Below are 23,603 nucleotides of genomic sequence, written 5' to 3' on the forward strand. Positions count from 1 at the left end.
AAAAATAAATCATTGGTAGATTAAAGAATTAAATACGAATAGATAACTTGGAAACTTTCCCAAGAAAATATAGAGGAATATCTTTGACCTTAGGGTAAGGAGTTATTAAGACACAGAAAGTGTTAACCATAAAATGACAGATTTGACCATCTTAAAAGAACTTTTTGTTTCATTTAAAGAAACCATGAGGAAGGTGAAATGATAAACCACAAAATGAGAGAAGGTATTTGCAGTACATATCACTAACAAAAGTTTGCTACCCAGCTTTTCACGAAGATGGCGCCGAAGGAGAAGGAAGCCCCTGCCCCTCCCAAAGCCGAAGCCAAAGCAAAGGCTTTGAAGGCCAAGAAAGCAGTGTTGAAAGGCGTACACAGCCACAAAAAAAAAAAGATCCGGACGTCACCCACCTTCCAACGGCCCAAAACACTGCGGCTCAGGAGGCAGCCCAAATATCCTCGGAAGAGCGCCCCTGGGAGAAAAGAACTTGACCACTATGCCATCATCAAGTTCCCCCTCACCACCGAGTCAGCCATGAAGAAAATAGAAGACAACAACACACTGGTGTTCATTGTGGATGTCAAGGCCAACAAGCACCAAATTAAACAGGCTGTGAAGAAGCTCTATGACATTGACGTGGCTAAGGTCAACACCCTAATCAGGCCTGATGGAGAAAAGAAGGCATATGTTCGACTGGCTCCTGACTATGACATTTTGGATGTTGCCAACAAAATTCAGATCATCTAAACTGAGTCCAGCTGACTAATTCTAAATATAAAAGTTTTCACTATAAAAAAAAAAAGTTTGCTACCCAGAATGTATTTTAAAATTTATGTTTAAAAAGTAAAATGAAAAACAGATAGTAATCACGAAAATAGAATTAAGATCACAATGAAAAATTGTTTGATACTCTTCAGAAATTAAATCTGCTAAATATTGACAAGAATGAAGATTCTTATGGGAAGTTTGGGAGATTCTTAAATGGGATTTCTTTTGTTTTCCTTGTGGATGTGTAAATCGGTATACCTACTGTGAAAACTGATTTGGCACTATCCTGAAAACAAAACATTCACATACAGCACAACCTACAATTACTACTCCTACATTTAACCCTAAAATTCCTGCAAATATGCATCAAGAAATGTGTATAGGAATGTTCATAGCATCAATGTTTATAATACTAAAATAAATAAATAATAATAAAAGCAACCCAAATATCCATCAGTAGGAAAGTAACTCTTCCTCTCAATGGGGAGGTTCAGCTCAAACATCACTTCATTAGGCCTTCTCCAAAGTCTACTTAAATTTAAAGCACACACATATGTAGTCACTCTCTTATAGTGGCTACCCCCTTACTTTCACATCAAGACACAACTATCAGTTACCATCTAAAGTCAGTGTATGTTTCGAAAGATGTCTTCTCCCCACTAGACAGTAAACTCCATGAAAAGAACATTGTGTCTCTTCTTACTTTGTACCTCTAGGCCTTAGTACATAGTAACACTGAAAGTGAAAAGGAAAGTGAAAGAGAAATCAAAAAAGAGGGGCATGGGCTACCCTGGTGGCGCAGTGGTTGAGAGTCCGCCTGCCGATGCAGGGGACACGGGTTCAATCCCTGGTCTGGGAAGATCCCAGATGCCACGGAGCAACTAAGCCCGTGCACCACAACTACTGAGCCTGCACTCTAGAGCCCGCAAGCCACAACTACTAAGCCCACGAGCCACAACTATTGAGCCCTCGTGCCACAACAACTGAAGCTTGCGTGCCTAGAGCCCGAGCTCCACAACAAGAGAAGCCACCACAATGAGAAGCCCATGCACTGCAATGAAGAGTAACCCCCGCTCACTGCAACTAGAGAAAGCCTGCATGCAGCAACAAAGACCCAACACAGCCAAAAATAATTAATTTAATTTAAAAAAAAAAGACTCCATGCTTCCACTGCAGGAGGCATGCGTTTGATCCCTAGTCGAAGAACTGAGATTCCGCATGCCAAGGGGCACAGACAAAAAAAAAAAAAATGAGGCAGAAAAATTGTTGCAGCCCTCTCTGCTTGAAGTCAAAACAGTGTTGACCACCAATCTCCTTTAAGTAATGTTTCAAGGATTTTTTTTTCAGTTAAAGGGACATTAAAGAATAGTTGTACATAGTTTCATATTTTGTAATACTTAAATGTATTATAGTCTATTCGTGGATCACTTTATATTTTCTTCTTGTTGCAACATCTTCAATGGTTACCCTTTGGATTACAACTGTCATCTTACATCTCTAAGAAACTAGCTTGAACTCAGCTTTAGTAGAATACAAAACTCTGATTCTATACGGTTCTGTCCTTCCCCTTTATGTTACTGTTACAAACTATATCTTTGGACATTGTGATTTCCTGCCTCATGTTTATTATTTAGTCACATTCTGAGTAGGGCCTCAAACAATGTGCCTTTTTAATATCTGCTCCAGGTGATCTTTACGTGTAAGACCACTGAGATACTCCTACTGAAGTGGAAATAAGGGTGGTGGAGCAATCTAGGAAGAAAGTAGGGTTTGCAATGATAGCAAGACAGAAAGACATCTTGCAAAGTTACAATAAGGCAAACACAAGGTTAAAATAAACAGACTAGGGCTTCCCTGGTGGCTCAGTGGTTGAGAGTCCGCCTGCCGATGCAGGGGACACGGGTTCGTGCCCCGGTCTGGGAAGATCCCACATGCCGCGGAGCGGCTGGGCCCGTGAGCCATGGCCGCTGAGCCTGTGCGTCCGGAGCCTGTGCTCCGCAACGGGAGAGGCCACAACAGTGAGAGGCCCGCGTACCACAAAAAAATAAAAATTAAAAAATAATAATAATAAACAGACATAGTGTTATTCTGTAACGTTATCATCTGGCAACAGGTTGAAACGTTTAAAAGTATATATATTGCTTCCAACTGCACAGATATCAGCATATTATAAAAATTATCAAGTATGCTATTAAGACACTGGAAATTTCCTGAAAGCAAATTATCATTTTTTTACCTCCATCTAATTCTTACCAACACCACACCATCACTGGTTCCAGTTCACCTTATGTGTAGCTTTTAGAAAGTGTAAAATACAAGGAGGTGGAAAGGATATGTTTTCCCTTCTGGAGGTGTATCATTCTCTGAGGGAGTATGCAGAGGTCCCCGTCAAGCTCTGTTGAGCCCTGACCTCTGTGGGGAATCACTGCTCTCCTCCAACCTTTTCATTTTATAAGTGGAAAACTGGGACTCAAAGGAACAGACCTTCCAAAGATTAGCGTTGCTGAGCCTGAATTAAAACCTATTTCCTGATTTCTTTCCACTCTATCACATCTCTATTAAAATAACAAGAGGACCATGAGTTTCCTAATGTTGTTTTTGGAAACAGTCCAATCATATTCTTTTAAAAAGCTAAAATGTACAGATGCCTACAATGCAATTTCCTCCAAGCTGCCACTAATGATTCTTCTATTATTAAGAGCAAAAACAAACATACCTTCATTGCTGGCAAGAGAAATTCCGGAATAAATGGTAGCACAAGTGACAGCAACAAAATTTTTAAGTCTAAGACTGGAGGGTGAGTTTGCTCTTCCTTCCAACTTTACTGTGTTAGTTCATTAAGTTTAGAATACTGATTAAGTACCACCCTTTTAAGGAAAGACCTATGTTAATTACTCAAGGCACCCCAATACTAACTTCATGTAATTGTAACAGTTACTAAATACTGTTCACTCCATCCTATGGGTTAGAAGGAAATAAAGATACTTCTTAGCAAAAACAATATAGACAGAAAGGGTGGGAGGGAGGTCCAAGAGGGAGGGGATATATGTATACATACAGCTGGTTCACTTAGTTGTACAACAGAAACTAACACAACGTTGTAAAGCATCTATACCCCAATTTAAAAAAAGAAAAAAATATATAGACAGAAGTGAGGAAACAGTTTCTAGATTACGCACACCAAGGGTATATCCAAAATAAAAAATAACACTCTGAAACAGAAGTTACCTGTAACTCCAGAACATTTTAATTCTAAAGAGCTTTAATAAATAAAAAGCCCCAGCTTCCAAATATCTATCAAAAAGAGAATGAATAACAAGTCCCATTAGAGCTGGGGAAAATTTTTTTTTAAAAGGAAGGGGAGGGATGAAGGTAGATAACCATTTTTTTTCAAAAAGATAAAGATAAAACACTGCTTCCTCAAATAACCACTCAGAATGTCACTTGAGATGAGTAGGCAGGAGGAATATAACTGTCCATATTTGCCTTGTATACTGGGCAACTAAATGCCAACTTAGCTATTTAGGAATGGCTTGCTAAAACGTTGAAAAAATGAAAGACTTCATCCTTGTCATAGACCGCCACTTCGGTGGAACATTCAGTGCACATGACTGGGTGATAGATTTCTTCCACGTCTGTCTCTGCCTGTTCCGCAGCATCTTCTTGGTTAGACCTCATCTTCTTATGGCCTCGCCTTTTCTTCCTGTTCTCTGGGGTTTTGTATCTTAGAATCTCTTCTTTGTTGATAGAACAATTCATTACAAACATTGCTCTATACTGAGTTTTGTATGATTCATGCCTAAGAGGAAAATGAAATGGAGAATTTGGATTTACATTTTATTTTACTAGTTACACATTTAGATAAAATGTGAGAATACCAAAAACTTACTGAAATACCAACCAAAGTAAAAACATGAGAACAAAACGGGAAATTAAAGAGTCTTTAAGAGTCATTTTAAGAACAGGAAGAGACTTGTTAACAGATACTAATGAATATATCCTCTTTTCTACTGCTCTATAAGTAACTTTTTTTTTTTTTTTTTTTTGCAGTACGCGGGCCTCTCACTGTTGCGGGACTCTCAACCACAGCACCACCAGGGAAGCCCTGTAAGTAACTTTTATCTCAGAAAAAAATTTTTTGATTTGCTCTTCCACCTTAGACAAGAAAAGCTATTGGAAACCTGAGAGGTAATGTTTAAAAAATCTTTGTGTCTTTTTCCTGTTGTGACCTGAGACTCTGCCCTCCTCTCATTACTAGGTAGTGCCATTCTGGTCACTATTTTAGTAAAAGCTACAGTTTTAGAGGCTTAAAGAGCATCTGATTTATAATGTCCACTCTTGGCCTTACTCCAACAGTCTAAAAAATAGTACTCCAACAGTCTAAAGAATAGATAATGCTTTCTTTGTTCTCCTCATACACTTAATATTTTCCTACTTCTTTCTTGACTTAGTAAGTTATTTTCCTTTTTTTCCCCCTTAAACCTCATGCAACAGAAATATCTATCTGGTTAAAAACAGTGAAGTCAAGTTATGCCTTCATTAGTTCTGAATGCTGATCATCTCCTCTTCCACCACCACCACTACCAGGCTGGTGTTTCTCAAGATGAAACCATAAAAATTTCATTTATACTCCACCGTACTGGAATCCTGTCTCAATATGGGACACAATTTTTACCAAGCCCAATTTCTACTGTTAGATCATGAAGAAACTTTGTTTGGGTATAGGAACCCTGTAACATGGTAACATGTTATTTAAAAGAGAAGCAACTTAAGTACAAAGATATTTTATTTTTTCTTTATTTCATATTCTAGGTGTCAATTTATACACAAAAAGCTTAAGAGCTCATATGGAGAGTACAAAAATTAATTGTTGCAGATGCTCAGAAACCTCAAGCTAGCTAATAAGAGTAAATTACATCTAGCTTCCCATTAGTGACTAGAACAAATCCACCACCTAACATCATCATTTAATTTCAGTTAACCTGATTCAGAACATCGACTAAGCCAGACATTTATAAGGCTACCAGAAAAAGAGAAAAGAAAAAAAAAAAAAAAAGAAAAAGAGAGGAGAAGGGCAAAAGTATATTTGGATTAATAGAATATAAGGGAAAAAAACACATGATCATCTCAACTGATGAATAAAGAAAATCTGAAAAAATCAACACTCTTTCGTGATAAAAACACCCAATAAACTTAGAAGGAAACCTCCTCAATATAATAAAGACCACATATGAAAAATTCATAGCTAACATCATACTTAATGATGAAAGACTGAAAACTTTTACTGTAAGACAAGGAACAAGACAAAAACGCCTGCTTTCACCACTTCTATTCAACAAAGTACTGGAAGTTCTAATCAGAGCAATTACATAAGAAAAAGAAATAAAAGGCATCCAATTTGGAAAAGAAGAAGTAAAATTTACTTTGTTCACAGAGGACATGATATAATACGTAGAAAACTCTGAAGATTACACAAAAAAACTATGGGGTTTCCCTGGTGGTGCAGTGGTTGAGAGTCCGCCTGCCGATGCAGGGGACACGGGTTTGTGCCCCAGTCCGGGAGGATCCCACATGCCGTGGAGCGGCTGGGCCCGTGAGCCATGACCACTGAGCCTGCGTGTCCGGAGCCTGCACGACTGGAGCCTGTGCTCCGCACAGGAGAGGCCACAACAGTGAGAGGCCCGCGTACCGAAAAAAAAAAAACAACTATTAGAGCTAATAAACTAATGCAGCAAAGTTGCAGAGTACAAAATGAACACATGGAAATCTGTTGTGTTTCTATACACTAGCAATGAATAATCCAAAAAGGAAAGTAGAATAGAGATTACCAGAGGCTGGGGTGAGTAGGGGTGGAGAATAGGGAATTATTGTCTAATGGGTACAGAGTTTCTGTCTGGTGTGACGAAAAAGTTCTGGAAATGGATAGTCATGATGGCTGTACAATTGTGACTGTAGTTCATGTCACTGAATTGTACACTTAAAATGGTTAAAATAGGGAACAAGATAAGAGTGCCCATTCTCAGCACTCCTAGTCAACGTATTTCTGGAAATCTTAGCCAAAGCAATCAGGTAAAAAAAAAAAAAAAAGAAAGAAAGGAAGGAAGGGAGGGAGGGAGAAAGGAAGAAAGAAAAGGTGTCCAAATAGAAAAGGAAGAAGTAAAATTGTCTCTGCAGATGACACAATCTTATATATATAAAACTCTAAAGACTTCACCCAAAAAATGTTAAATAAACAAATTCAGTAAAGATTCAGGACACAAAAGCAATAAACAAAAATCTGTTGCATTTTCACTAAGAAACTGAGAAATTAAGAAAACAATCTCATTCACAACAGCATCAAAAATAATAAAATACTTAGGAATAAATTTAACCAAGGAAGTGAAAGATCTGAAAACTATGAAACACTGATGAAAGAAACTGAAGAAAACAAGTAAGTGTAACGATATCCTGTTTTCATAGATTGGAATAATTAATATTGCTACAACGTCCATGGTACCCAAAGCCATTTATAGATTCAATGTCATCCCTATCAAAATTCCAATGGCATTTTTCACAGAAATAGAAAAAAAATCCTAAAATTTGTTATGGAACCACAAAAGACCCCAAATAGCCAAAGCAATCTTGAGAAAGAAGAAAGCTGGAGGAATCACACGTCCTGATTTCTAACTATTCTACAAAGCTAGTAATCAAAACAGTATGGGATTGGCATAAAAACAGACTCACTGATCAGCAGAACAGAATCAAGAGCCCAGAAATAAACCCATGCATACACCATAAACTAATATTTGACAAGAGAGTCAAGAATATTCAATGGGGAAAAGACAGTCTCTTCAATAAATGGTATTGGGAAAACTGGATATTCATACGCAAAAAACTGAAACTGGACCCTTAACTTACACCACTGACAAAAATTAACTTGAAACAGATTAAAGACTAAAATGTAAGATCTGAAATTATAAAACTCATAGAAGAAAACATAGGGGAAAAGCTCCTTGACATTGGTCTTGGAAATGATGTTTTGGAGCTGACACCTAAAGCACAAGAAACAAAAGCAAAAATAAACACGTGGGACTACATCAAACTAAAAAGCTTCTTCAAAGCAAAGAAACAATCAACAAAATAAAAAGGCAACCTATGGAATGGTAAAAAATATTTGCAAATCATATATCTGATAAGGGGTTAATATCCAAAATATATAAGAAACTCATACAACTCAGTAGCAAAAAACAAACAAAATCCAATTAAAAAATGGGCAAAGGACTTGAATAGACATTTTTCCAAAAAAGATATACAAATGGCCAACAGGCACACGAAAAGGTACTCAATATCACAAATCATCAGGTAACTACATATCCGAACTACAATAAGGTATCACCTCATATCTGTTAGAAAAGGTATTATCAAAGAGACAAGAAATAACAAAAGTGAACCCTTGTGCACTACTGGTGGGAATGTAAATTGGTACAGCCACTATGGAAAACAGTATGGAGGAGCCTCAAAAAGTTAAAAATAGAACTATCATATGATCCAGCAATCCCACTTCTGGGTATGTATACAAAGGAAATGAAATCACTACCTCAAAGAGATATCTGGGCCCCCACCTCAGCCAGGTGATCAAGGTCAACACTAATAGTCATAAATCATGTTGATAGTTTGTGCCCATGACATAATGTGATGAAAATGGCACTTTATTTCTGTGGTCTTCCTCCCAGAAACCTACTGCAGCCTTACTTACAATAGCCAAGACATGGAAACAACCTACATGTCCATCGACAGATGAATGAATAGAGAAAATATGGTATGTATATACAGTGGAATATTATTCAGCCATAAAAAAGAAAAAATCCTGCCACTTCTAAGAACATGGATGAACTTTGAAGGCATTATGCTAAGTAAAAAAAGTCAGACAGAGAAAGACAAATAGTATATGATCTCACTTATATGTGGAATCTAAAAAAAAAACTGAACTCATAGAAACAAAGTAACTGGTGGTTGGTGGGGAAGGGCAGACGGATGAAGGTGGTCAAAAGGTACTTATAATGAATAAGTTCTGCAGGTGTAAGGTACAGCATGATGACTACAGTTAACAATACTGTACTGCATACTTGAAAACTGCTGAGAGAAAATCTTAAAAGTTCTCACAACACACACACAAAAAAAGGTAACTATGTGAGGTGATAGCTGTCTTAACTAACCTTATTGTGGTAAACATTCTGCAATATATTTGAATATCTAATCATTACGCTGTATACCTAAAGCTTATACTATGTTGTATGTCAATTACATCTCAATAAAGCTGGGAAAACAGCTTTATTTAAAATTAAAAATAGGAACTTCCCTGGTGGCGACGTGGTTAAGACTCCATGCTCCCAATTCAGGGGACCCGGGTTCGATCCCTGCTCAGGGAACTATGTCCCACATGCATGCTGCAACTAAGAGTTCACATGCCGCAACTAAGGAGCCTGAGAGTCACAAGTAAGGAGCCCGCCTCCCGCAACTAAGACCCCACACAACCAAATAAATAAATAAATAAAAATTAATTTTAAATTTTTTTAAAAATTAAAAACTTTTTTAATTAATTTTTTTAAAATTTTAAATGGTCTAGTTGACAATAAATTGAATATTCAAATGAAGTATTCTTTATAGCAAAATTTTTAAGACAGTTAAAATAGTAAATTTTATGTTACATGTATTTTATCACAACAGGAAAAAAAATAAGAGTGTATTTGAGAGATTTTGTCATTCCACAACATATATGCAGTTTTACTGAAGGCTTGTCAGCACTGGCAAGTACTTTATTAGAAAACCTATTTATAACAGACTACGTGTAACAAAAATTATTTGTATAAAGATTAGTCATGCAGCACCAGGGATATATGAGGAAAGAATTTTATCAGAATTCCTAAGTACCTCAAAAGTCTATTTCTGATTTAAACAAAGACTACCAAGTGGTTTTTTTAGTGTGTGTGTGTGTGTGTGTGTGTGTGTGTGTGTCGTTACCCTTTATCCGTTACCTTTGGCAATCAAGACACAGTGTGGTCATGCAGGCAGGGCAATTCAAGACAGCATCACTATTTGGAAAAGGCTGTTGTTGTTGACGTGGCTGCTGTATTCCAAAACCATGGTAGCTAGAACAGAAAAAGAAGGTGAAGAGGGGAAACACATTAAAGCCAGATCTTGCTTTCAAATGCCACTCTCCCAATAAAAGAAACCAGTACCCCTTAGAGAAATGGTTGATTCCAGGAAATGGGGCATACAAGATGGGCCTGGAACATCCTGTAGGGCCAGAAAGTAAGGAAGTACTCAGAAAGAAAAAACAAAAAACCCACGATGAGACAGGAATGTTAAAGGGGCACAGGAGCCAACTGAAAGAGTTCCCAATGACTGAAGCCAAAACAATTAGAGCATCAAAATAAAGTAGTATTGAATTATAACCAAAATATAAATAAATACCCATGAGTCCATGCTGACATAAATGACTTAATAAATAAATAAATAGGGGAGAATAGACACATCTCCCATACATAACAATTACAAATAATTTATGAAGATACTCTCCCCTCAAGGAGGAGGAGCATAACTCCAGACTCCTTAAGTCTAGGCTAAACATAGTGACATCCTTCCAAAGAGTATGGTACAGAAAGGGGTGGAAAGAGTAACTTTACAGTAGAGAAACCTGACAAATACTACTTCACTACAGTGAACAAGATCAACATTAACAGTCATAAATCACGCTGATAGTATGTGCCCTTGATACAAAGTGATGAAAACGGCACTTTACCTCTGTGGTCTTCCTCCCCAAAACCTCTAATTCCAGTCTAATCATGAGAAAAACATTAGATAAATTCCAGTGCTTGCTTCAGCAGCACATATACTAAAATTAGAACGATACAGAGGAGATTAGCATGGCCCCCGCGCAAGGATGACATGCAAATTCGCAAAGCATTCCATATTTTTTTATCTATGATTGTTGAATCATTCCATGAAAAGGCACTCTGCCACAAGATCAGCTGGGTTGTGCGTTTAACAGATGTGGGAGTGGGGGAGTTGCTTGTTCATCCCTTCAGTTTGCACTTGGAACTCCTTTGATACCTCAGAGTAGGGATGGAGCTGGCCAGCCTGTGAAGACCTCCTTTGGGGGGCGCGGGGAGAATTTTTTTCCCCACTTTTATGAAGGGGTTTTTTTTTTTTTGATGAAGATATGTTGTTTTGTATACTATGCTTTCAAAGTGTTAACTGTCATTATCTAGTGTTATCTTGTTGTTTGTACAGAACTACACTGGCCTAGCACAGGCAGATGTAGATTTTGTTATACTTGTCATAGCTGTTTTAATAAACTTGAGTTCTGCTGCTGAAAAAAAAAATTCCAATAGAGGAGCCTCCCACAATATACCTGACCAGTGCTCCTCAAAACTGTTAAGGTCATCAAAACCAAGGAAAGTCTGAGAAACTGTCACAGCCAAGAAAAGCCTAAGGAGACATAACAACTAAATGTAACATGGTATCCTGGAAGGGCTCTTGAAACAGAAATGGGTATTAGGTAAAAACTAAGGAAATCTGGGGGAATTCCCTGGAGGTCCAGTGGTTAGGACTCCACACTTGAATTGCCGAGGGCGCAGGTTCAATCCCTGGTCAGGGAACTAAGATCCCGCAAGCCACGTGGCTGAGAAATAAATAAATAAAGGGGGTCATTTGAAGCCCACTGGGCTTCACTGGGATGGTGCAGGATCAATAATGTGACAGAGATGACTGTGCTTTAAATACAATTGCTACCCAAAGGTAAAACAGGATATTTAAAAAAAAGAGAAAACCTAAGGAAATCTGAATCAAGTATGAACTTCAGTTAACAATAATGCATCATTAACTGTGACGAATATACCATATTAGCACACGGCGTTAACAACAGGGGAGACTCATGCGTTGCTGTTGTTGCGGGGGCTGTGGGGAGTACCATAGCAATTCTCTGCATCATCGGCTCAATTTTTCTGTGCACCTAAAACTATTCTGGCACAGCCGCGGAACTGCCGCCAGATCCACTGTCGGTCTACACCACCTGTCGCGCCGCCTGCCCGCCTGGCGTCCACTGCCACTGCCACCGCCATGGGAGTGCAGGCGGAGACCATCTCCCCCGGAGAGGGGCGCACCTTCCCAAAGCGCGGCCAGACCTGCGTGGTGCGCTACACGGGGATGCCTGAAGATGGAAAGAAGCTGGACTCCTCCTGGGACAGAAACAAGCCCTTTAAGTTTGTGCTGGGCAAGCAGGAAGTGATCCGAGGCTGGGAAGAAGGGGTTGCCCAGATGAGCGTGGGTCAGAGAGCCAAGCTATCTCCCCAGACTATGCCTACGGTGCCACTGGGCACCCAGGCATCATCCCACTTAATGCTACTCTCATCTTTGACATGGAGCTTCTAAAACTGGAATGTCAGGCATGGCCTCCTCCCTGAGCTCCCCATTCTTGGATGTGCCATGGAAGGATCTGGTGCCTCCAGATGAGCACAGCGAATCCGTATGGAGCTTTCCCTGATGTTCCACTACACTCTGTATAAATATCTTCCCTGACTGAATGTGTTGTCACCGGCTTTGCTCTTCCCCTTTCTCCTTGTATGTGTTGACCTGAACTATATGCCATAAACCTCAAGTTACCCATTTTAGTTTGTCTTCATTTGGGGGTGAATGCTGGCTTTCAGTCCTTTGGATCTAGGTTTCCAGCTACATATTATTCAAGTATTAACAGCACAAGTCATGGGTTAACTTTAGAATAGGAATTGTTGGGGGGGGGGGGCAAGAATCTGTATTTTATTTTATTTATTTTTGGATGAAAGTTTTATCTATTATATATTAAACATTCTTGCTGTTGCAACTGCAAAGCCATAGCAGATTTGAGGTGCTTTTGAGGGCCGAATTATTCTCCAAGTTAAGCGACGTCCTCGGGCTGAATTAAAAGCCCTACCCAAAACTAAAGTGGGAAGGGGAAAGCCTTTGCCTCCACTGTCCCACCTCCACCCTCCCCTTAACCCTCTGCCTTTTGAAAACAGATTGTTTTCACTGAGATGTTGGACACTATAGGTGTCTATCCCTGGGCCATCCAGGGACGTCTGAAGCCTTATTCATGGCCTGGATTTTTTTTTTTTTTCCCATCCTCTGGTTTTTCTAATGGATATTTAGGACTTTTGTAATCTCATAGCTATCGAAGCTCCACTTCCTAAATTTTAAGAATTTCAATTGAAAGTTAAATTGAAGGTGCTGTTTGTAGACACTTAACACCCATGAAAGCCCAGCCATCATGACAAATCCCTGAGTGTTGTCTTAAGAAAATGAAGCTGGTCATCATAGCTTCAGCATCTCCTGTTTTTTGATGCTCAGCTCCCTGTGCTGATCTCAGAGTTTGCTGGCTTCTCCTTCACCCCCTCTCACCACTTTGCTGTCCTGTGTAGTGATCTGGTGAGAGAAATTGCTGCCTCCTCCCGCACCCCTACCGCTACCCCCAGCACTACATATGAGTTTCAAGTTTTATTATTGCAATGAAAGTGCCTTATGCTGGCTTTTCTCAAAAAAAAAAAAACTATTCTAAAAAATAGTCTACTAATTAAAAAAAAAAAAACCCACAATAAAGCTACATTTAAAAAGCAAGGGTTGTGGACTCCCCTGGTGGTGCAGTGGTTAAGAATCCGCCTGCCAAAGCAGGGGACACGTGTTCGAGCACTGGCCGGGCAAGATCCCACATGCCGCGGAGCAACTAAGCCCATGAGCCACAACTACTGAGCCTGTGCTCTACAGCCCGCGAGCCATCACTACTGAACCCACATGCCACAACTACTGAAGCCGGTGCCTAGAGCCCGTGCTCCGCAACAAGAGAAGCCACCACAATGAGAAGCCCCTGCACACCAGAAAGACCCAATGCAGCCAAAAAAACAAAAAAAACCCACAACATTGTAAATCAACTATATTTCAATAAAAGTTATTAAAAAAAAAAAAAAGCAAGGGTTGTAAGCTCTAAGTGCCTAAGGATTTTGGTCTGTTTTGTTCCCTGTTGTATTTCAAGACTCTAGAACAGTGTCTGGCATATAGTAAATTCTCAACAGATATTTGCTGATTGAAAGAATAAAGCATGAATCTGCTTATGAAGACACTAAAGTATAAAGTATATATTCTTAAAAGGGGCTTATGGAAAACACCTAAAAATTGAACAGCAAAATGCAAATCATTTGGCATTACTTCCTAAACTCTTTAAATATTTGTGGGGAAAAATATTGAGACCATGTGGTATATATTTCATAATTGTGGTTAAATACCTCCAATGCTTAGCAAATTTCAAAACCCAAATCCCAAGAAAATAACTTAATCATTCATTCAATAGGTGCTAAGTGCCCATATAGCAGTGTGCAAGATGCTTGGCATACAGCATTGAACAAGACAGGTATGATCACTGTCCTTGTGGTGCTTAAAATGTAGTGAATTCATTATTTGAAGCTGGTTTCTGTGGTCTTAAAAGGCAACTACTGCTTGACACAGGAATGTGAATAAGTCAGTAAGATGTTATTTCTTCTCAAGATTATATAAGAATGAAAATACATTCCATCTTACTTCCATGACAAATTCTATTACCAGAATAAGGAGCTAGACCATAAGCTCCTTAATTATTTCAGTTGCACTCAGAGCACTTAAAACGTTCATTTCACACTGTGAGTGTGAAAAATATTCATCACATAAATGCAAGGGGCAGTTGGAGGAAGTGGTGCACGGGTGAAACTAGGAGAGGAAAAAAGGACAAAGTGGGAGGGTGGAAGCTAAAGGGTGGTGCACAATGACCCACATAACATCACAAGCCCTCTGGGCTTGACAAGTACAGATTCCTGGGCCCCACCTCCTAGAGTAGGACTCAAGGGTTTGCATTTCATTCTCACCAGGTGATTCTGAAGCACAGCTAGGTTAGGGGAAAATAGTGGCAAGTTGTCCAGCTTTCACTTTTATGATAAATCAGCCTTTATCAAATCAAATTTGAAAATGAGTATGGAGTTTCCTCTTAGGATGATGAAAATGGTTTGAAATAAATATAGGTAGTGGTTGCACAACATTGTGAATACACGAAATACCACTAAATTGTTTTCTTTAAAATGGTTAATATTATGTCATGTGAATTTTACCTCAACTTTAAAAAATCAAACTTGTATACTGTATGCTAACGCATATGGAATCTAAAAAAAAAAGGGGGACTTCCCTGGTGGCACAGTGGTTAAGAATCTGCCTGCCAATGCACGGGACATGGGTTCGAGCCCTCGTCCGGGAAGATCCCACATGCCGCAGAGCAGCTAAGTCCATGCACCACAACTACTGAGCCTGCGCTCTAGAGCCCGCAAGCCACAATTACTGAGCCCACATGCCACAACTACTGAAGCCCATGCACCTAGAGCCCGTGCTCAGCAACAAGAGAAGCCACTGCAATGAGAAGCCTGCGCACCACAACAAAGAGTAGCCCCTGCTCGCCGCAACTAGAGGAAGCCTGCATGCAGCAACGAAGAACCAACGCAGCCATAAATAAATTATTTTTTTTTTAAAAAGGTACTGATGGGGATTCCCTGGTGGCCCAGTGGTTGAGAGTCCGCCTGCCGATGCAGGGGACACGAGTTCGTGCCCCGGTCCAGGAAGATCCCACATGCCGCGGAGCGGCTGGGCCCGTGGGCCATGGCTGCTGAGCCTGCGCGTCCGGAGCCTGTGCTCCGCAGCGGAAGAGGCCACAACAGTGAGAGGCCCGCGTACCGCAAAAAAAAAAAAAAGGTACTGATGAACCTAGTGGCAGGGCAGGAATAAAGACGTAGACATAGAGAATGAACTTGAGGACATGGCGGGAGGAAGCTGGGGCAAAGTGAGAGTATCACTGACATATATGCACTACCAAATGTAAAATAGCTAGTGGGAAGCTGCTGTATAACACAGGGAGATCAGCTCGGTGCTTTGTGTCCACCTAGAGGGGTGGGATAGGGAGGGTGGGAGGGAGATGTAAGAGGGAGGGGATATGGGGATATGTGTATACATATAGCTGATTCACTTTGTTATATAGCAGAACCTAACACAACATTGTAAAGCAATTATACTCTAATAAAGATCTATAAAAAATTTTTTAATTAAAAAAAAATCAAATTTGTAAATAGTTAAAAACAATTCAAGCATTCAAGTAGAAAACATAACATCCACTGTTTATCCACATAAACTCTTTTTTTTGGGCAGTACCACGGCATGCAGGATCTTAGTTCCCCAACCAGGAATTGAACCCGTGCCACCTGCAATGGAAGCACGGAGTCCTAACCACTGGACCGTCAGGGAATTCCCCACATAAACTCTTAATCTCCAAGTAATTTTAAATTGTTTATTTGAAAAAAGTCAGTTTTGTTTCTTAAAGGGAGAGACTGACTAGCTATAGCAGTCTGAATGCAACAACAGTTTTTAAAAAACCAATGGCCTAAAGAATGTATGTATGTGTATAACTGAGTCACTATGCTGTACAGCAGAAATTAGCACAACACTGTAAATCACCTAAACTTCAATTATAAGTAAATAAATATTTTTTAAAATAAATAAAAAACCAATGGTCTGACTGAAATTTGCTTTTCATTTTTAAAATAAACTATTCAGCAGTTTTTTTGCAAACTTTATGCATGTCTGTATAAACATATACACATACACTCAAGATGTGAATATAGCGAAAATCATCTTTTAATCATTTTTCCTAAAGATTCAAATTTTAAATTTAAGTTCTTACCCTCTTCTCTGTGCATCAACCCAGGCCTGATCTCTGTCATCTTTTTCAGGATCATATAGTAATTCATCGTTTGTTGGAATTCTGTGTTGTTTCTTTTTCTTTTTCTTGGTCACCTGTGCTAGTTTTGAAAATGTTAACGATATGGCTAAGTATCATGTCTAAAATCCACACCTCTTTTATACAAAATGAAGAAACCTGTTTCCTAAGGTACATATTTTTTCTAGTTATATTTTTCTAAAAAATATTTTAAACTATTCCTCCAAATAAAGTTCAGAACTGAGTTCAAATAATGAGACGTCAGAGTCTCAAAAAGGCCACTCAAAGTAAGTCAAGAATAGAAACTTTTTTTTTTTGGCCATGCTGCATGGCTTGTGGGATCTTAGTTCCCTGACCAGGGATCAAACCTGGGCCCTGGCAGTGGAAGTGCAGAGTCCCAACCACTGGACCACCAGGGGAGTACCTAGAAACTATTTTTGATGTCTTAAATTCTCCATAAGTTCTCATACATAAAATGCTATTGAAATCAGAACAAAAATGAATGAAAAAAAAAAAACTATGGTCATCCACATACACTAGACCTACTTGGGCAGGTCAATGTTAATGTAACATCATATAAAAATATAAAATTGTTTACCATATAAATTTGTTATTTGTGTATTCCATCATAATTACTGATATAATTAAGTTAGTTTTAGCTCTTGTCTTTGTGTTCAACTTTGCTCAAATTTATACAAAATCAATTCCAAAGAACAGAGAGGTTGATTTAAAAAAAAAGCAACAAGTTAGGGAAAATTCTGCAAGAGAGTAAAATCTAGAAACTATCTTCAGTTGTGAAAGCAAATGTTGCTGTGCTAAAGAACCTGAAGGAAGAGGGGGCCAAGAGCCCTGAGGAAAGAGGTACTGAGTCAGGACACACTCTTCCTCTCCCCCGACATGCCTCTGCAGCACCACCCTCAGTCCCTGTCCTCAGGTGCGTTCCCATCTGTTCTTATGCACAATCCTGCTTTTGTTTTCACATCAACTACCTGCAGTTTCTTAAAAGATGAAATTCAAAGGGAAAACTTAATATCAAATAATTGCTAGGTAAACCTTCCTTCATAAAATATAACTGCTAAACCTGGTAAACATGTTACTTACCTGTTTTGTCTTCATCCTCAGAATCAGAATCAAAATATATATCGTCATAGTACTTTGTCGGAGCTGTTCCAACTTTCCCATTTCCTGAGGAAGACCCTAGTCAAACCATAAGGGAAGTTTAAAAACGGAACCATACTGGATTGGCAAGGAAAAAAACTCCATATATTCTTCCATCACTTCAAAGTGATATCAACTCATTCCCAATTTCATTTGGATGGACAAACACTTTCACGTCAATGACTTACTGGATTTCTGTGCCCTATGCAATTACAGAGAACTTCCCCTCCTTGAATAACTGTTCCAAATCATGAGAAAATTATTCTCTCTCCCTTCCCACAAAGAGACTGAAAGCATATATAAATAATGATAAAAGCACATCTAATTAAATAAAATAGCCATATTTTCACATTGCTGGCATATGTATCTCTACCTTTCAGCCATGCAGTATACTGTGGAGAACAGGGAATAAACATCTTGTTTTAAGGAACTTTAGAAGAAAGAGGATAAGAGCTCTACAAAGAGTCAGGCAGAATGAGTCAAGGACACATTCCTCCTCTCCTCAGCTGTGCCTAGTGCCATGACATCACCTATACTTATGCCATCATATGCCTGCATCCCTAATTCTTCCTCTTAATTAGCATCTGCTTTTGCTTTTATCATTATTACATATGCTTTCAATTCTTAACAGTTAATATATAGCATAACAACATGGAAACCAATTTCCATGTTTTCTGAGGAGTCCTACCTTCACAAACAAGTTTTCGAGTCAGATATATTTTACATAGAAACCAAGTATCAAAATGAAGTATGTTTCATTACTTACTAAAATGAGACAGGAATTTGTGGTGACACATCATTCAATCAATGCTATATAACCTTGTATATATATATCAATGCTATATAACTTTAAATATACTTCTATAAGCTAGTGTGTCTTTTTTTCTTTTATCCTGAGGTAAAAATTACAAAAGGAAATCATACAAGTAAACAATGCTAAACAGTCTCTTTCCAGCAACACAGGAAACTTCTTCACTAGCAATGAAAGAAAACTACGCTCAGGTTGCCAAGCACATTTATTCATTCATTCAATAAGTATTTACTGAGCACCTACTGAAAGTGCTGGGGGCATAACAGAGCACAAATAAGGGTCCCTGCCATTATGGAACTTAGAAAAATATCTATATGAAAATCTAACTAAAAGTTTACCTGTTTCTAGAGGGGATAACTTGTCCTCCATTGTTTTTATGGTGGAATTTAATTCAGCTTCCATTTCTTTTTCAAATTCATCCTCACTAGAGGATTCACATTCTCCAGTAAGACATTCTCTGATAAGTTTTCGTTTTTGCTCGGGAGTTCCATGTAAAAGCACATCCACCTCATCTTCAGAACTAGAACACATTTAAATCATAAAGAATATAAATATTAAAGAATTAAAATAACTTCAAATGCCTATCATCTCACTGCCCAACAAATTTAAGTCTTACAAGGTTGCATTTGATTCAGCTATTACATACAGCTCTTCTCACTTGATAGTTCAACCATTTCTGCATATTTCCAAATATATTTTTTAATGTTTGCATAACATTTCCTCTTGCAGATGCTGTACAGTTATTTCTCTTCGCTATTAAACACTACAATGAATATCTCTGTATATATAATTGTTTCTGTTGATTTCCTTAGGTTAAATGTCTAAAATTAGATGCAAACATCTTTCTGACTTCTAGAATTATCACATTACTTTCCAAGAGTACTGCACCAATTCATAATTCCATCAGCAATGAAAAATTTACCTCACAGAACTGGGAGTTTGTTTTAAACTCTGGATACTTAAAATAAAACTTAATATATGTAACAAATAGATAGCTAATACATCCACACAAAATGTAACAGTCAGTAAGTAAATATTACAGTTTAAAAGGCATAGTGCTACAGAGAACTAAAAAGAGAGAGAGGGCTAAATTATATTCCAAATTCTCCTGAGCAATTTCTGCCAATTTCCTTGGCCTTTTGTGCCTGGGTTTCCCCATCAATAGCAGTATGACAGAATTGAACAAGATATCAGAAGGAATGAAATGTTATCAAGATGAAATGCCTAAGACTTTTCTACTATAATCAATAGTACACACATAATGTTCAATTATTCATGATCTGATGAACGGTTACAGACTATTCCTGGGTTTTGCTTCTCTATTTTTCTCTTCTACAACAATGTTTGTGAGCCTCAAGCAGAAGGTAAATGAGAAAAATACAATTCAGACCAATCAATTTTGCTAATGATAGAGGACTTATCCAGATTCTACTTCCAAAATTCCCCATCTGACATTCCTCATCCTGACCAGCATGCTCCCTTTCTCCATTACCACTATATTCACTCAGGTGCTCTTAACTCTGCCTGTACCACCATGGCCTAAGGATCTCCAGGTCTCAAAACTCTTCTGCTTCATTCCACCCTTAACCCTGCTGCCAGAATGTTATTCCTAAAGAACTCTCATCACATCACTACCCAAATCCAAAAGAAAATCATCCATGACCAAAACTCTAAGTACAGCATTCAAAAGAACCTTCCACAATCTGGTTTCAACCTATCTTTTCAGCCTTACCTCTCACTATTACCCTTGAACTACCCCAGTACTCTTCAACTGGGGGGCAATTTTGCCCCCCAGGGAACATTTGGCATAGCTAGAGATATTTTTGATTATCACAACTGGGAGGTAGGAGGAGGGGTACTGGCATCTAGTGGCATATTTACTGCCTGCTGTAAAAGAGGTGGATTCTCCAAGCTCAAGTGGTCCTCAGCCATGGTACCAACCCAATGAATGTGTAGCACCCATCTGGGCCTCTCCATGTAACCCCTACAGGAGTTGGGAAGAGCAACCAACACAAACATGATGCTTATGCTGTATGCTCTGCTGTCAGGTCTCCAACTCGGAAGACTCATGTGTTCTGCCAGCTTCCATACAACAGTACTACGCTATAAAAGATTCGCTTCTAGGTATGGTAAAATCAAATCCTGAGATCTTAAACACCTAACACAATCTCCCTTTTTAAAATGAGCATTCGATTCAGAGCCTTGAGCGGGCAATACTGCCTAATTAACACTGTTTTGTTTTCAAAGTATTTATTTTTACCGTTACCTTACCAGTGGCAACTGTCACAGGAATATAAAGCCTCTTTAAAGACATTTAACTACATGGGAATTCCCTGGTGGTCCAGTAGTTAGGACTCCGTGCTTCCACTGCTGGGGGCCCAGGTTCGATCCCTGGTCGGGGAACTAAGATCCTGCAAACCGCGAGGCCAAAAAAAAGACATTTAACTACAAAAATGTAAATTAACTTAAAGAAAAAGATTAAATAAATAATAAGAGGGGGGCTTCCCTGGTGGCGCAGTGGTTGAGAGTTCGCCTGCCGATGCAGGGGACACGGGTTCGTGCCCTGGTCCGGGAGGATCCCACGTGCCGCGGAGCGGCTGGGCCCGTGAGTCATGGCCCCTGGGCCTGCACGTCCGGAGCCTGTGCTCCGCGATGGGAGAGGCCACAGCGGTGAGAGGCCCGCGTACCGCGAAAAAAAAAAAAAAAAAAAAAAAAAAAAAAAAAAATAATAATAATAAGAGGGGTGAATACGGGGATAGTAATGGCAGAATGGCTCAAGTTCAGGAAACACTGAATCCAATCAAACTGAATTACTATTTGAGGCCTACTTTCACAAACTGGACCCATTAATGGAAATTCTTCATAAGGGAATCTTGGAATCCATCCTCACTCGCCACAACAGAAACCTTCAGAGCAGTGTGATCTCCCATGCCTATAATCCCTCCTCAGGATAATATAAGGAAACACTGTGACTGAAAGGACAGTTCCACTGAAAGCTTAGTTGTACAGAATGTTTTAAAGTTTATGAACAGGATCTGCTGACAGCTTAAAAAATGGCTAAATTTTCCTGTAAATCTCTTGTCAACATAACTGCAATTTTCCTCCAGATAGGATTAATCCCTCCCTTCTGGAAATTCCCATAGAACTTCATCTGTGACTATCCCAGGTCATCTTCTTCTACAGTGGTCTTCTGAGATACACGTTTACTTCCGAAACATATATCTTCCGAGATATATATATCTTATGTCCCCTACTTTACCGTTAAACCTGTCAAAAGACAAAAATCTTATGACTGACCTTTGTAGCCCACAGCAAGCATACAATAGGTGTGCAAAAGAAAAAAAAAGTTAAATACCCCCTTATTTCTGTTTATTGCAGTTTAGTCTTCTTGATGGTCACTTCACAGTAAGTCCCGTGTGCCTCACAACATACTCGTGATATACTTATTATACTTCCTTTTTATAGATAAGAAACCGACGATAAAGGACTTGCCTTCGGTCACAGTGCTAGTAGCTGCAGAAGCAGGATTCGATTTCACGGCTTTTGAATCTTACGCCTAATTCCAGAATGTGCCCCTTCCCCGCGCCAGTGTCGGTCCCGCCTCCCCCGTGGCTACGCGACCTCACCAGACCCCCCTCGGCGCCCCACAGACGACAGCGGGGCGCGACAGGGGCCCGAACCGCTGGACAGAGGATCCGCACGGATCCGGCAAGCGCAGCGAGAGGGGGAGGCTGAGGCCTGGCCTCGGCCTGAAGCCTCGGGGACCGGAGCGGGGTAGGGGCCTACCTGCTCAAAGCCGGCTCCTCGTCACTAGGCTCTTCAACTACGTAGGGGTCATAGTCATCTTGGAGGCGGTTCATGGCGGCCTGCCCCCTCCGATACCGTCCACAGGCGTCGGCAGTGTACCTGCTTTCTCCACAAGTCCCTTTCCTAAAGCGCTCCAGCACCACTTCCGCCCGCACGTCCGCGCCCTCACTGCGCGCCTGCGCAGATCTTCCAAGCGAGGGGCTGGAGGAGGAAGCGGGAGCGGGGCCGCGAGAAGGGGCGGGGAGGAGGTGGCGGAGGGGGAGGGGAGGTGGCGGGGAGGAGGTGGCGGAGGGGGAGGGGAGGTGGCGGGGAGGAGGTGGCGGAGGGGGAGGGGAGGTGGCGGGGAGGAGGTGGCGGAGGGGGAGGGGAGGTGGCGGGGAGGAGGTGGCGGAGGGGGAGGGGAGGTGGCGGGGAGGAGGTGGCGGAGGGGGAGGGGGAGGGGGAGGTGGCGTGGAGATCAGTAAGTTTTGTATATATATGTATGCGTGTATATATATATATATATATATTGTTTTCGCCATGCCCTTTGGCTTGTGGAATCTTAGTTCCCTGACCAGGTATCGAACCCAGGCCCATAGCAGTGAAAGCGCAGAGTCCTAACCACTGGACCGCCAGGGAACTCCCTTCCCTGATTTTCAACTATTGTTCCACCAAACTCTTTTTCGAGGTACAGTACTCTCCCACGAGTCACAGTGATGTGAAGGAGACACCTGTTGGGGAACCCATTTTTCCTTTTCTGAGAATTGTGGCCCTCCTCAAGGATGTGCCTTTATATCCATATTCATTCTGATCCACAAAAGTTGAGTCATTACTTATTTACTCCCATAAACTTAAAATTAAGAATTAGAGATTCTGGGACTTCCCTGGTGGTGCAGAGGTTAAGAATCCGCCTGCCAATGCAGGGGACACAGGTTCGAGCCCTGGTCCGGGAGGATCCCACATGCCGCGGAGAACTTAGCCTGTGGACCACAGCTGTTTAGCCTGAACTCTAGAGTCTGCGAGCCACAACTACTGAGCCTACATGTCACAAATACTGAAGCCCGCGCGCCTAGAGCCCATGCTCAGCAAAAAGATAAGTCACCGCAATGAGAAGCCCGCGCACTGCAATGAAGAGTAGCACCCGCTCGCTGCAACTAGAGAAAGCCCGCGCAGCAACAAAGACCCAATGCAGCCAAAAATATAAACAAATAAATAAATGAATTTATTTTAAAAAAAAAGAATTAGAGATTCTAAGGAGTTGGCTGTAATCCTACAACTGGTAACAGAACA

General features: G+C 40.2%; 2 protein-coding genes and 1 pseudogene across 3 annotated transcripts; 2 read left to right on the forward strand and 1 right to left on the reverse strand.

The window, feature by feature from the left end:
* The first annotated feature begins 270 nt into the window (after positions 1-270).
* LOC307050969 (large ribosomal subunit protein uL23-like) lies at positions 271-752 on the forward strand. Its single transcript, XM_079701260.1, has one exon. The coding sequence runs from the start codon at positions 277-279 to the stop codon at positions 742-744; it is 468 nt and encodes a 155-aa protein (XP_079557386.1). The 5' UTR covers positions 271-276; the 3' UTR covers positions 745-752.
* A 3,237-nt stretch (positions 753-3,989) lies between these two features.
* On the reverse strand, positions 3,990-22,415 carry EAPP (E2F associated phosphoprotein). The gene is made up of 6 exons (XM_079699948.1): positions 22,314-22,415; positions 18,866-19,047; positions 17,660-17,755; positions 16,523-16,640; positions 9,780-9,893; positions 3,990-4,564 (listed from the first exon to the last, which is right to left on the reverse strand). Exons 1-6 carry the CDS (start codon positions 22,385-22,387, stop codon positions 4,288-4,290), a joined length of 861 nt encoding a protein of 286 aa, XP_079556074.1. The 5' UTR covers positions 22,388-22,415; the 3' UTR covers positions 3,990-4,287.
* LOC307050834 (peptidyl-prolyl cis-trans isomerase FKBP1A-like) lies at positions 11,866-12,209 on the forward strand (annotated as a pseudogene). The gene has a single exon. The product of its transcript is annotated as a peptidyl-prolyl cis-trans isomerase FKBP1A-like (transcript).
* Positions 22,416-23,603: the final 1,188 nt, after the last annotated feature.

The sequence above is a fragment of the Hyperoodon ampullatus genome (assembly GCF_949752795.1).
Source record: "Hyperoodon ampullatus genome assembly, chromosome: 3".
Classification (NCBI taxonomy): domain Eukaryota; kingdom Metazoa; phylum Chordata; class Mammalia; order Artiodactyla; family Ziphiidae; genus Hyperoodon; species Hyperoodon ampullatus.

Coding starts and splice junctions, on each gene's coding strand:
- LOC307050969 (XM_079701260.1), top strand. CDS start 277: ATGGCGCCGAAGGAGAAGGAAGCCCCTGCCCCTCCCAAAGCCGAAGCC.
- EAPP (XM_079699948.1), bottom strand. CDS start 22,387: ATGAACCGCCTCCAAGATGACTATGACCCCTACGTAGTTGAAGAGCCT. Junction 16,641..17,659: donor TGAGGATGAAGACAAAACAG/GTAAGTAACATG, acceptor TTTCAAAACTAG/CACAGGTGACCAAGAAAAAG. Junction 4,565..9,779: donor CTGTGTCTTGATTGCCAAAG/GTAACGGATAAA, acceptor TTTTCCTCTTAG/GCATGAATCATACAAAACTC.